The sequence below is a fragment of the Magallana gigas genome, chromosome 5 (assembly GCF_963853765.1).
Source record: "Magallana gigas chromosome 5, xbMagGiga1.1, whole genome shotgun sequence".
NCBI classification, from domain to species: domain Eukaryota; kingdom Metazoa; phylum Mollusca; class Bivalvia; order Ostreida; family Ostreidae; genus Magallana; species Magallana gigas.
In genome coordinates, this window is record NC_088857.1 from 8,160,001 (window position 1) to 8,175,116 (window position 15,116).

Sequence of the window (15,116 nt, forward strand, 5' to 3'; positions counted from 1 at the left end):
TCTTTTTTTTCATGTTGCAAACTTTGCAAAAATGAAATACCAACTGTACCATAAATTTATTTTTTTTTGTTCGCAAAAGAAATTTATTTAGGACATGTAAGACACAATTCAAAATGCCTATATAGACATGTTATTTTTATTAAATTTAAATATTATTAAGATATCATAATCAGCAAAAAATAAAATGTGAAAAAAGGATACCAGCTAGTATATAAATGGTATGACATATTCAAGCATGCTATATTTGAGCCAGAGTGTTACTATAAATTTAATTTTTAAATTGACACCTGTTTTATTATAATGACAAATTTTTGCAATATGCAAGAACTGTTAGAGGACTACCATTTGTACTGCGGCGACGTATTGCTTCTGCTCCACATAGATATGGGCAATGTTGAGCCAGACATCACAGAAGTCAGCTGTGGCCTCACGAACCTGGGCGAACACGTCTCGAGCCTCGTTAATGCAGCCCTTGTGAGCCAAAACACAGCCTGCAAATAAAACAGGACCAACAGTTCAAAAAAAGTTCCACCACTTATATCAATGTACAATAATGAAAACTTGGATAAAACATTTTAAACAGGCATTAAACTGAGACACATGCTTTATTTTGGGGCTTTATGTCTCACTTTTTACTAACTATCTTGTTGGCAAAGTGAGACACTGATCAATTTGAGCTTGTTTGACATTAAGAGCACAGACAAATTTACACTTAAATTTTCAGGGTAAAGATACAATAGTGAGGATAATATACTTTGACACATATTTTTTCTAATTGATAACCGATAACACATAAGACATATTTATTAATTTCATAAAGTATAAACTGTAATACTGAGCTTTTATCACATACAATGTATGTAATTCTACTAAAACCTCTTTTAGTTTACCCGAACCTCGTTTATCACAAAACCTCCTTGATGGGTGTTACCCAAAAATAACATACGGGGATACATTTAAAAAATCAGCCAATCAAATCTCAGCGAAGCAAATGCACTCAGACTGTGACTATTTGCATGCAGTTAAAATTTCTCACAGTCTCTCAACTGCCCCGGAAAAGGAAAACTTTGAACTTAAACATGTACTTCACTTTTGGACTAGCCAGTGAACACTTATCCTTGTACCGGTTCACACCGTATAATTAGCCTCCGAATATTCTTCTCCACAGATTCAGTAAACAATGAACAGCATTTATTTATTCATCTCTAATTACGATTACGTTATTAATTTCAACTTTTTAAATGATCTGGAGGAGATTTCATTGTAACTAAGCATACAGGGTCATAAAAGGTTTTTTCAAAGCCCAAGCTGTTAGTAAACATTTACATTTCTAAGGTAAGCACACTTCAAAGTAATAAGCCTGGCCAAAACTATGTGAAGCAACCAAGTGCATATGACTTGTCGAAAAATACTTCATATCAATATCTGTACAAATCAAGTATCTTCACTATTGTTGCTTAAAGGAGAAGGCGGGGCTTACTTTGCATTCAATGTTTAAATGAACGTGGCTTCTCTTTAAAACATACAATTCAATGTGTGGCTTTTTTCCTAAACTTCATTTGTGATCCGAACAAAGTTTTCTGTTGAATTAGGATTCTTTACTGGTTTCTATGTTCGGGAATGTCAATATTCAGGTTTTCAAATGTTTCTTTTGATTCGACTTATTTTTTTTCACAAATGAAATGGAATAATTGAATTTCTTTTTTTAAATCTAAAATAGAAAATGAAAAAGAAAAAATTGGATTTCTACCACACAAATTTTCCACCTAGCGGTAAATAGCAAAAAAAGGGGTAATTGATGGTTTGGCAATAATAATCCAATGCGATCGATTGGAAAATATTACTTTTAAACGGTCTAAAGGGCCAAATCAAAAAAGTCTTTCTAATTGCCTTCAAATATGGATATTCATTGCCCGCAAGATCATTTGCAAACTGTTTGCACTGTATTTATTTGGAATAATGAAATGAAATCCAAATGTGTAACATTGGGCCACACTTAGCCTTTGCACTAGATGTTCGCTCTAAAGGCTTTGGGAGGGCATGCCCATCTCTCTCTACTCGCGTAATTTGTCATAATATCGCCGATTTGAAGCTTTGCTCAACAAAAGGTTATTTCGTGCAGCTCTTAGTAAAGTCACACCACTGCTTTTGTTGACGTGATCTCGAAGCAGAATACTTATATTCAGTATCTCAAAGCACGATTTACACAGAATGCATCCGATATATTACTTTCTTTGTTCATTTGTTAGTTTTCCAAAGATTACATACACATCAGGAACAAAGCTATCAAAGACCCCGCAATGTTATACACTTCTCTTCGCATACACAAAGATACTTCATTTACAAAACTAATTTTCATTTCCAATTGCCACTACTTTCACAGCTTTTACCCTCACTGTTTCAAAAGCCTTACGCTGGATTTTAATTAGTAATTGTCTCCACTCTACTAAGAACTCAATTTCTGGAACCTAGGAGAAAATGCAACATCATATGACCATACCAGAGTTCTTTAAAATACAGCACTATACTTGTATCAAATCTTTACTGCTTCTTTTATGAATTTGAGGTACCATAGAATTGGATTTTCTACAGATGTGATTTTTTACTGAATTTTGTAATACCAGTATATTTTTCACAGCAAAATATTCAATTGCAGAAAATGTGCTAAAAAACAATGTCACAAAAAAATAACAAACATATTTCTTATTAATTGAGAGGCAAAACTTTTGCATCTGCTGAGAGACCAGTAATGTGGGTATGGCAAGCTTTAGCCATCGTCTTGTGTATTAAATATCATGATAAGTTTTATCTAACTGAAAAGATATTAAGAAAAGAAGGAAATTTTCTAGATGCACCTTCTAGTCATCAGAATGGCAGGTAAACAGAAGGTACTTTAAGTCTCCATGATTGAATTTTCGCAAGATCTTCAAATCTGTTCAATTGTCCATTTCATATAATGGCGTTTATTGCCACCTATTATTTCAAGTGAGCCAAAAAAAAACAAACAAACAAAAAACCCAGTATCGTAACCTAGCTACTAAATCAATTGTGCATCCTTTGAGTATGGAATAGATACATGGAACCTTAATATGCATTTTCATTGAGTAGCCTTTGATTTAAAATCAATTTTGGACCATCTGCTTCTTATGACCAATGAGTGTTGGGGTTTTATTTTGCAAGAAACTCAACAAAAATGTTTACAGGGATTGATTGGACAACAGACAGCTAGGCAACCAATGGAAAAGTACAATGTTCACTTAACATCTAAAAGTGAAAAAAAAATTAATGCAAAAATATTAAAATTAATAATTAAACCAATTGCAAAAGTAAGTTTTTTGGGCAACCAACATCCATTACCCTTTGCAATTGTTTCAAGCCATATGCATTCATTCAGATTTTGGGATTATGCATAATACCCCCAAAAATAACGCTTTTACCAAAGTCTGCTTTGCCTCGCTAAACATTGAAAATAAAACCTCACAAATTTACAAGCTTTAAGCGTAACAAGTATATGACTTGAAACTTTTTAATTGGTCACTTGAGAAACTATAGGCATAAAAAACTATTGTCATCTTTGTCAGAAACACTCAGAAAAAGAGATCTGGAACATCCAGTATAATCCCGCGGCTTAGATAAATCAATGGTAAGCCCCGCCAATATACCCATAAAAGCTTTTATCAAAGATACTTCAACATTGTTCAGGCATCAATTTCAATCTAACGGTTTTTAATATGAAGTGATCTGGTACCTTTGCCGATATTACGCAGAATAAACTGTTATCGTGAACTATTGAAACAAACTTTCAAACGTGTTAAAGATGCCAAAGTAGTGTTTTTTCTCACAAAGATTTATCAAATTTTGTCAATGCTTGAGAGAAGATGACATCGTATAGAACAAACTGACCCGACACCTGCATAAAACTCCGGTATACTTTTTAATTTCTCAAGTTAATGAGTATCGAAAGAGAAAAAACAAAACAAACATAGGATACCGAAAATCTTAAAACGATAAATTAATCTACCCCATGCATATCAAATCGATCAAAATTCTATTACCGCTTTACTGACGGGCTTTAGTATCCAAATTTAGCCTGACAATACAGGAAACTTCAAAACATGAACCAGACAATAAGATCAAAAGAGACCCAGATAGAAGGCATACGGTGCGTTCATATTGACCTTTTAACTCTGAATATGATAGCACTAGGTTGGCCTTGCAATATTTAAATAAACATTTCATAATCATACAATGGCCTGTCACTGTAATCTATTCTTATTAATTCAATTAATATTGCGTGTAATTATTTGTCGCATTCAAGATATTTTTACACTTTCTTGCAATGTTGACAGTGTATTCAGGGAAGAATTCTTTAGAGCGCTACAAAATATTAATTTTTTTCTCTAACCCCCTTTCAATACATCCATATTGATAATACAAAAAAATGCTTCAGCAAACACAAGACTCTAATGACTTTCTTGGGACGTTACTTTATGTATCAGAGTGCAATTAACCAATCATTCTGAACCAGGTATCATGGTACGGCCCTGAAATTCCACTGCGATGCGGACTTAAAGTTTTCCCACTTTTTCCGCCAAGAGCACTATGAACGGACCCGACTTTAGTGTAAATTGTCATATAACGCTGAAAACAAGAGCAGTTGCGGGCATATCTAGCGACTATAATGACAAACATATGAGCGACCAGACATATCTGTCTGCGCAAGCACCTCTTACAGTTAGACTCGACATGGAGAACCGGCGGCCACATTTAGGTCTACCACTCAAACTTCCGACCCTGGAGAACAATGCTGCCGACTTGTACCCACATAGCTCCAGCTTCATCACTCCGTCCAGCTATGCGGGCAACCAGAGCTGGCCAATGTATCCCCTGCAGTCGGCCGGACACTACGACGTGGGAAGCTCCTACTCCAACTCTCACTCATACATGCTCCCAGGACTTCCCTTCTCATCGGGGCATTCATTGAGCTTTCTTCCTCAAGAGTCAGACAGTCATCCCACAACTTCTCATCACCGGCAATTTGAGACCGGCGCGTTTCATTCCTACGAACGAGGAGGAATTCACAGCTCGGACCCTCCTTATTGGTCATCCGACTTCAACATTTCAAGCAACCCATCGGACAGCGATCAACACCATCACAACAGGTACCAGCATCAGAACTTTGTGCCGTTGAACGGCAATCTTCCGGCCTGGCCGCAGTTTGTGCCCCATCCTCATCATCACGATGCTTTTCATTATTACTCTGAACCCGGTGCAAGCTCAAAATCAACCTACTCAACACATGAGACTGATGAAGGTGCTAAAAATCAATGGTATCACCCCAGAGAGGGTGCTTACCAAGGATGTGAGAATGACTCTGATCCACGGTGCCAAGACATTCAGCGCTCAAGAACCAGAAACCTGAAATACAGAACTAGAACGGAGGAGCTGCCTTTGTCGTATCACATCAGGAAACAGGAAAAGTACATGATGAAGAAACTGAAAGAACTTGAAAAGACCGACTTAGAAAAATCCCGCCAACTGATGGAGTTCTATCAGTACCAGATAACCTTTGTGGAAAAACATCACAAAGAGAAACTTGAATCTTCAACGGCCTGCTCAATGGACTCAAACGGCATGGACGATATTGAGGGACAATTTCTACAGATAATTAATCAGGTTTTGGAGAGGATTCAAGTGATACAGGATGATTCTCAGGCCCGGTCAGAGGGAGGGCTCGATTCTTGCTGTGGGGAGGCCAGGAAAACTCGACTTTTACCGAAGCGTTCCGTGAAGATTCTCGACGGATGGTTCACGGATAACATCAGTAATCCGTATCCTTCCCGAGATCAGACAATTCGATTGGCATTAGATTGTGGACTTACTGTTGAACAGGTCAGGAAGTGGTTCGCCAACAAACGGAACCGTTCCCGCAACAATCGCAATCAGTACTTCAAGTGACAAGAAAAACCTTCATAAACCTTGGTAATTTATTTCAACTAAATAACAAGCACTAGAAAGACCTTAGTTGTATGAGAATTAGAAAACTTCAGTCTTAGTCTTTGTTTGAATGATTACAACGCAAATTAATTCAAGCATGGTTCATATATCTTAGCCTGAAGTTAGCTTACAATGAATATTTATATTATTATAGATCATTGATCAGAAAATGTCTTAATTATATATCAATAGTTATATGTAGAAACATGTATTTATTAAAATATTTTAGAAAATTATATTCAGTATTTTTATATATTAAAATCACATTATATTATATTGAAGAAAAAAAACTTAGAAGAAAATAACAAAATTTGTTAAAAAAATAAAAACTTGTTTTCCTTTAACACCATTATAAATTAATGAATAAAAAAATAATAATGATAAATTTACATCCAAGAAGAAACTACCAGTAAAGTAATTTTTTTTTCAAATTTGATGCATTTAAATAATTACTTACGGAAAATAGAATTTAGTTATTCTCAATATCTTCAACAAGTTTTAAAGTAGCAGTGTTATAATATGTTTGTTAATCTATCTATTATAATAGTCGTTACAAAATATTAAGCTGCAATTTCATTGTAAACTTGCAATTTACAATTTTTATGAAAAAAACAACTTTTGTTTATAAATTTCTGTTAGTCATATTTACATGGAGCAGATTTTTAATAGGCTTTTAATATAGCAGAACTGTATATTTGTAATCTTGTTCAAAAAAGATTTCAATTGCTATATATATATTAACACAAAACAGAAATCATTTCTTCTGATAGAAAGTAAGAATTTGTTTTTTTCTTCATGAATTAAGTTAAAGTTGCATGCAAAGTTATAGTATAGCACATCTTTGCAGAAAAAAAAACCTGGAATTTTTTTTTTTACACTGCTTAGAAGAAAAATGATATTTTAAAAATCCAACAGTCCAAACCGATGGGGGTCCACAAAGCCCATTTCTTATTTTGTTGAAATTAATTATCATATCATATTTTCAATCTATTTAACAAATATACTGTGCCAAACATTTATTAACAAGGTATTACAATTTAAATCAAATTAATATTAAATTAATATCACAATCATTTTGAATTTTTTTTTTCTTCACTTTTATAAAAAGTTGGGTGTAAAATGCCTATACACGGATAAGATACTGAAAAATTAAAATATCAATAAATCGGATATTTTCTTAAAAATTATTCAAAACAATATATATTTAACATATCATCAATAATACAAGTCCGTAAATTCTTGGCCAAAGTCACACACAGTATTTAAACAGCCTACTTTATTGTGTCTGAAGTAGCTCAGTGATTAGAGCACCAGACTTTAGCTAACCGTATATAACTAGGGATTTTATGTTGTGGGTTCGCACTAAAATATAAGGCAATATTTTTTTTCTTATTATTTGATAAATATATCAAAAACTTAATGTAGTTAGAAACTGTACTTTTGCAAACTTGTATCATAATATATTTGAGTAGATGTTAATGAAAAAAAATTCATTCAAAATTGTATTTTACGACTAAACCGAATCGGCGTTTGCGCTATCTTATCCCCCTATTTTCTTTGTGTTAGTGTGACAATTATTGTCATAACATCCTTCTGCATTTAATTTTTTTAAATCAACAGACAATTGATGAATAAACTTGTATAATTCAAATTACATGTACTAATATTAATTATTCAACAAACTTAAGCTTCATATTTTGACAACATATAAGATCATGCCCACTGTGTAACAGTAGCTGTAAACACAGGTGGTTAATTATGAAACCAGGAGTTATTCTTTTTTTCTTTATTGACTGTTTCTTTTCTTCTATAATGAGATCATTGTCTGGCCGATTCTTTCTATTTTGAGTAAAAAATTGATTCTTCAATTGTTTGAGAAAATTAAAATCAGCTATATTTGCTTTCCACTCAAGCAAGTCTTTAATCAAGCAATACCATAATTGAGTAATTAATATTAATAATAAAATAATTAATACCGTTGACTAAGAATTTTTCAAAGGGAAAGGAAATTATTAAAAAAGAATAGGCTTTTGATTATAAATATAGAAAAAAACACAAACCAAAGAAAAGGACCTAAAGATTGAGATAATGGAAATATAAAATTCATAATTTAGAGATTTATTACAGAAATTCAAAATGATAAATAACTATAAAGTTACATTCTTTTTCTCGAAAAGTAATTACATGTACAGGATTTCATAATGTTGGGCATATGAAAAAGAAAATACTTTTTGAATTACTATAATCTTTGTATATGGTCAGGCCTGGTTCAGTTGATGACAATGACCAAGAAATTTAAGAAGGCGTTCAAGCACTGTTCAATAACATGTGACAAAACAGAGGAGCGCCTGAGATGTTTAGATCTATGTTGTTTAAAAACCACATGGATACATCTATAATCTGTATCCCATTATTATCTTGCTATGAATATAAATTGAATTTGAATTTTTTTTATATTGACACATAGTCAAAAAGGGTTGGACACAATTTATTGTGTGACTAAGAATTATGTTATGTGGATACCTGAATTTAAAAAAAAATTCAAAACTTTGATAGTCTTCTCCTTATATAAGATGTATATAATTGCCAAAATATAAAATAAATACATGTATTTCTTTGCAAATTTATAAAATGTCTGATAATAATGCATAGTACTAAAATAATATCTTGATTTAATCTGTAGATAAAACATATTTTTTTGTTGTAGAAATGAAGCCTTTTTTAAAAGAAGTATCTCTTATAAATCTAATTTAAATGTAAGAAGTATATAACTAGGTGATTGTTTTCTTTATTCAATAAATTCAGTAAATAAACATTTAATTCTAAACTAGAACTGTCCTAATGGGACTAATACCCCCGCTAGGCTAATTTCAAATGGGACAAATAATTGAATTGAATAATAATTAAGGTTTGGAACACATAAAAAAAAAAAATTCTAGAATTGTAAAAAAAAAAAAAAAAAGTTAACAAAGAAAAATTAAAATCAAAATTGTCAGAATTTCACTGTAAAAACATATCTATAACAGCAATACATTTACAAATGTATGTTTTTGATGATATATTTTTTTAATTTAATTGATTTAAGGAAAAACCAACAAAATGACAATAACCCCTCCCTTTGCAGTGAATAGAAATACCGGTGGCCAAGCAATGCTCTTCTGTTGATAAAACTTTCAATATCTTTCTAATAAGAGTCTTGACAGATGCAATTAGTTGTTTCAAATTTTCCTCACTTTCTCCTATGGCACAATGGAACTCCATATCAGAAAATTGATCCCATAGGACTATGATTTTCTTTGATGAACTTGTTAAATTTAATAAACTCCCAAAACATTACCATAATTACCATACTATGTAAAAATATGTAAAAAAAGAAAATTTAATATTACAAACAATTTTAAAATTGCCAAAACACTACAATCATATCAGTAATTTTGAATTTCATTAAAATTAATGCCCAATAGGGTCACTTCATCAATTTACTTGACAAATAAATTTAAACAACCTCTAAAAATAGTTTAACTTCTTTATTAATAATTATATTATTTATTTCCTTATAATGATAGACCTTTTGGTTTACATGAAACAGTTTTAAAATAGCCCCAAAACCATCACCCACTTTACAGATTATCAATTTCCCCTAAACACATGCTCCATCTGAACCATGGCTCAGATAATGGCTCCCTTGGGACAAATGAATTCAGCCACACTTGTCTTTGATGTTCTCATTAGCTCCTAAGAATTTATCATTTTGCATTGTCAGTTGATAGAACACATATAAAAAATAATTTCTTTTTTATTAATTAAGACATAAAGACAAAAAACTCCATCTGGATGTATTTATATAAATATATTTTAGAGTGTTTTCTATTAATTAATTAATAAAATCTGTAAGGATTACCTCCCTTACTTTTCAACATTAGTGTACAATATATAGAATAAGGAAAATGAAAACTGTCATAAAATCATTAAATCTTGTCTGATCTTAAAAAAAATTGCAGGTGCACATCTTCAGATGGTGTTCAACATATGTACAAATTTTCAAACTGTTCCATGCAGTAATAAAAAATTCTATAGGGGGGACAAAGTTGCGTCTACAGACAGACGGACAGACGGACAGGGTGAAACCAATATACCCCCCTAAACTTCGTTTGCGGGGGTATAATAAAACCATACCTGTGAATATTGTTTTGATATAACAACCTGATGCATTTATAAGAAATTTCTTAAAATCCTAAGATTCATTAGACCATATATTTTTTGCTTTCAAACACTTTTTCCAAATCAATTTGGTCAGATCAAAATTTAAAAAAATATTAGAGAGACATCTTCGCACAAATTTATATCAATTGAAAATGCAATACAGTTTTTGTAGTAATAACACTCCCAACCCCCACTCACATCCAAAATTATGAAAAACTTATCCTATAATATCTTGTTACAGGTGCTCTTTTCATTTATCTGACTTCACACACAAAATTTTACAGGGTCAGTCAGTCTTGAAAAACAGCTACTAAAAAAATGGCATTTTGAACGTTGTTATGGGTTTTCTTTTATTACCTCAAAGCATATACTCATGGCTAATGTTTATAAAACTATATCCACATTTTCCAAAGTCTTTGTCTTTGATAAAACTACGAATCAATTTTGTAATGCATATAGTCCAACACATTTCATTAATGACTATTTTTAATATTTATTCATACAATTGCTGAAATCATTCTTTGAATATTATGAGGTGTCTAATATCTATCGTAAAGCCCTTTGGGTTTTATTAGATTTGATTACTCCCGGACGTATTTCATCACCTCATAATACTGAAAAAAAAATGATTCCTTATTCCTTAATTAAAAACAAGAAAGAATAATTTGGTATGCAGCCCAGGTGTGACATAAATATATGATATAAAATTGCACACAATTATTAATATAAAAATTTACATTTATATTAACATTAGAATTGAGTTTTAATTTAATTTTGTATAAAGACAAAGATATAAAAATTACCTTTTTTTACAATGAAATCAAACTTATCCTTATTTTATACAACACCCAAAATGGTAATTTATTTTTGTACTGATGATTTGTTAATGTTGGTTTAATGAATAAATCTTAATCTTTTAAATCTGTACATTGCCCACCAATGTCATTATCAGAGATTATCAGTAAGTAAATTCTCGTGCATGCATTATTTGGTGTTAGACTACAGTATGTGACTTTTATATGGCTCATGGGAGCCGGTGTTTGATTTATGTAAATGTATTATTTTCATTGTAAATGAAACAAAGTTCACTGAAATAAATAATTTACTTACTTACCAGTAGTCAAGGAAATGCCTTTACTACAGTTTATTAATAATCACAAATATATTTGATAACATATACTTTACACTTTTCTTTTGCTGGATGTTATGAAAATAAGACCTTATCTGGGTAACATAATACATAAATAAAATTAAATAATAATTTTAAAAGCATTTTGTATTTTCTGGTGACAGCAAAATAAGTTTTGAATCTTTTAAAACACAATGGAAGACATGTGCAAATTCAGAAATTGTTTATAAATGTGAAAAAATTATGTGAAAATTTTTACAAATTTTGACATAATATTTTAATCATTATAATAGCTTTACATAAAATTATTTTAAACATGTATTTCTTTGCAATAATCTGGAGCACAAACTATTATTAAGTAAGTGAAAAGTTTTTTGCAAAATTTGCAATCTCTTTGCATACTAAAAAAGAAATCTTTGTATGGTAAAAAAAATTTGTCTTGGAGAAAAAAAAATAGATAATAAACTAAGACCATTTAAATTCAACTATCAAAGTATCATATTCAAATGAGAAAAATGATCTCAATTTTCATGCCTTGCATTTCAGTTTTGAACTTGTCATTAATTTTTGAATTTGAACGTATTAGTTATTTTATTCATAATTTACATCAACATCAGGCACTGCGAGGCCAAGAATACAAATACATGCTGTTTGGTTATCTATTTCTCTGACACATGTCCAAAAGCATGAGCAAGGATATGGCTGTCACACAAAGGTATATGGACAATTTTAAATTAAAAGTTTTCTTTATATTCTAAAAATATTCTAATAAGAAATCAACAGTTTTCTCACACAATTTTTGTGGCCAAGACTAATATATGAAAACATATGTAAAATGCATTTAATAAACTTATTTTTGAAGTTATCTGGAAAAGATATATCAATAAGAGTAAAATTCGGAGAAGATCTTTATTCAAATTAATTTATTCTAGCTCATATATTTTACTGCCTGCAATATCTTGAAGTATATATCTTTAATTAAGATAAAAAAAATGAACTTTTATAACATTGACATTTTACAGAATCAATCAAATAATCTCTATTTTCTGTACTCATGTCACACACACAATATAAATTTTTGTTTACATATATTTCTTCATGTTATAAAGTAAAAAAAAAATGATTTGCTACATTAAATGTTTAACACATATGCGATTTCATTTATTTAAATGATTTAAAATATACCATTATTTTGTTCAAAAGTTTATCTTAATTTTTACTTTATTTCACATTTTTTAAAATGATGTTCTTACATTGTTTCTTAAAATATCATCAATGATCTCATGTCTTATAATTGTAATCAAAACATATCTACAAAGTGTGCCTGAGTTAAGCAAACACAATTATACACAGCAGGTATTATCAAAACAAACTGGACACCATGAGCAGACAATTACTGCATTGTCTAAACCTAACACCTACAAACTAATTACCCCACAAATGATGAGCAACTCAAATTATGTCCAACAGACCAATGAACATTTAGATTTACAACTTTGAGTTTCAAAAATTAGAAACTGACCAATGAAATTTCCTCCTTCTGTCTGATGCCAGGTCCTACTCAAACAAAAACCCTGACACCAGAGCTCAGGTCATGACACTTTGATTTCAAAGTTCAAATCTCCTGACCTTGAGTTAATCATTGATTGCGTGTGTAAGAGATTGGAGCACAATGGATCTACGAGTCTATCACTACGTTGATGACATTGAGTCTGATTCCGAGAAGACCTCCCCGAGTCCAGGTCAGCCTCCCATGATTGACCTCTCAGAGGTCATTGCCACCACCATATTCAGTGACCACTCTGAAGACTCCTCCCTCACCGACGACCTTGACAACCTGACCGATGTGTTTGACCCCTGTAAGACAGACTTGGACGATTCAGGCGTATCTCAAGACCAAGTATTACTGTGTGGGGACAAGCTTCGCGTCCGACATCGTAGTGCTCTGTCCAGCATTGAGGTTCTGGAATTCGACACGGAAGAAAATGATGTTTCCATAGTAACCAACAACTGTCAACCTCTATCATCAACTCCTGCTACAATGCGTACTCAACCAATGGCGCCTGTAACACCCGTCAACAAGAACAACAGTTTTGTTGGAGACTCCCGATTCAACGATTCCCTCAGCAATTTACTTGGATCTCCTCCTCCAGAGAGCTCCTTATACAACAACCCATTCTTCAACGACCTTCAAGCCGCCCTTGCCAATGAGTGTACAACAGTGAAAACTTCTCTTCCCCAGTCCTTATTTGATGCCCTGACAACTCAGCCCAACAGTGATGTGTTTTCCAGAGAACAGATGCTCCAACAGCGTTTCAACAGTCTGCTACCTGCATTCCCCGACGACATTCAGAGCCTATCCAACTTTTACCATCATCAAGCCTCTGAGGTAGAAACAGAGAGATTCTGTGCGATACAGCAGAAGGATTTACCCAGTGAAGTGAAGTACTCCATGAACTTCCACTACGATTCCCAGCTCCATCAAATCATGGATCGAGTAGAACAGAGCCTGATGCTGCTGGAGAAAACGGAACAGATGAGCTTCTCCGGTCGACCAATCAAGCCACGACCTCTACTGTCCAAGCGGGCAGTGCAACTGATGGAGAAATGGTACGACAATCACCTAGAGCATCCCTACCCCAACATTGACACCATCGAGCAACTGGCGACCACCGGGAACATCACCCCGGAACAAGTGAAGAAGTGGTTTGCCAACAAACGAAACCGCTCCAATAACACGAGGACCTTGACCGAAATCGCCAAAAAGAAACGACAGTTGGCCCTGAAGAACATGGACTGTTACAGTGAAGACTGAGAGTGATTCCTAATTTATGTTGTGTTGTTATTGTTACAATCTGAAGTGCTGTTATGTATATGTTTATTTGTTCACATACAAATGCTGCCAAATTTGTACACTGCATTATTTGTTGAATTTTGTTATGAAAATTAAAAATCTGAAAATATAAAATGATCTTTTTTTTCCATAAATGAACATGCTTAAAAATAGGGAGAAAAAAAAATGAAAGAGAATAAAAATGTTAAACTGGCTTACTGGTGAAATCAAGATTTTTTTCTTCAACACAGGTTTTCAATCTTAAAAATATAAGTCATTGTTAAAACTAAATAGAACCATCTCATCATCAATTGTTTTATTGTACTCTGAATGTAAGAATCAGCTAAAGATAATGGAACGAACGGGTCCGGTCTGTTAACACTGCACTGATTGTCCTAACAAAAACTTGTCATACACAATGCAGTGAGTAGGAAAAAGTCAATGGTTCATTACCGACACAAAGCAGCCACTTTGATAGAAACCTGGGGACTGTTAATGTTAATCTTATAGATAATACAATGCGTTAATTTTTTTTACTAGTTCTTGCTGACATAAAGCAAAAAGAAAACTAACAGGAAACATGGAAGGACATGCTAAAAATGATCTTTTCTTCTACACACAGACATTAAAAAATGTGGAGTCATGAACACAGTATTTTGTGAACAAAAGCAATTTTTAAACAGATTCATGGATAGAGTTGTCTTCTGTACAAAACACTAAGTTTTGCATGTCAAAAGCAAAGTACCAGTATTTCCATACAGAATATTCTGCAGTAGTAAATCAAAGCAGATCCGACATTTCTGGTGGTAAATTCTGGTAATCAATAATAAATCATTTTGTCTAAACTCAATTTTTTGTCTTCAATTTTTTAATGATTTTTTAAAAAAAATTTGTTGAATGAGTATTGACTGTCTAACTTGAATGCATGTTTAAAAATTTCACTTTTCACAACAC

The 15,116-nt window shown here is 32.3% G+C and overlaps 2 protein-coding genes across 2 annotated transcripts in view; one reads left to right on the forward strand and one right to left on the reverse strand.

The window, feature by feature from the left end:
* The window catches only part of LOC105317913 (RNA polymerase-associated protein CTR9 homolog), a 35,828-nt gene that overhangs the window by 12,434 nt on the left and 8,278 nt on the right, over window positions 1–15,116 (reverse strand). The window contains exon 16 of the mRNA XM_034482142.2: window positions 343–491. Within this exon, the coding sequence (XP_034338033.2) occupies window positions 343–491 (149 nt within the window). The remainder of the gene's footprint in view (window positions 1–342; window positions 492–15,116) is intronic.
* Window positions 12,898–14,282, forward strand: LOC109617331 (uncharacterized). The gene has a single exon (XM_020063062.3). The coding sequence runs from the start codon at window positions 13,002–13,004 to the stop codon at window positions 14,142–14,144; it is 1,143 nt and encodes a 380-aa protein (XP_019918621.3). The 5' UTR covers window positions 12,898–13,001; the 3' UTR covers window positions 14,145–14,282.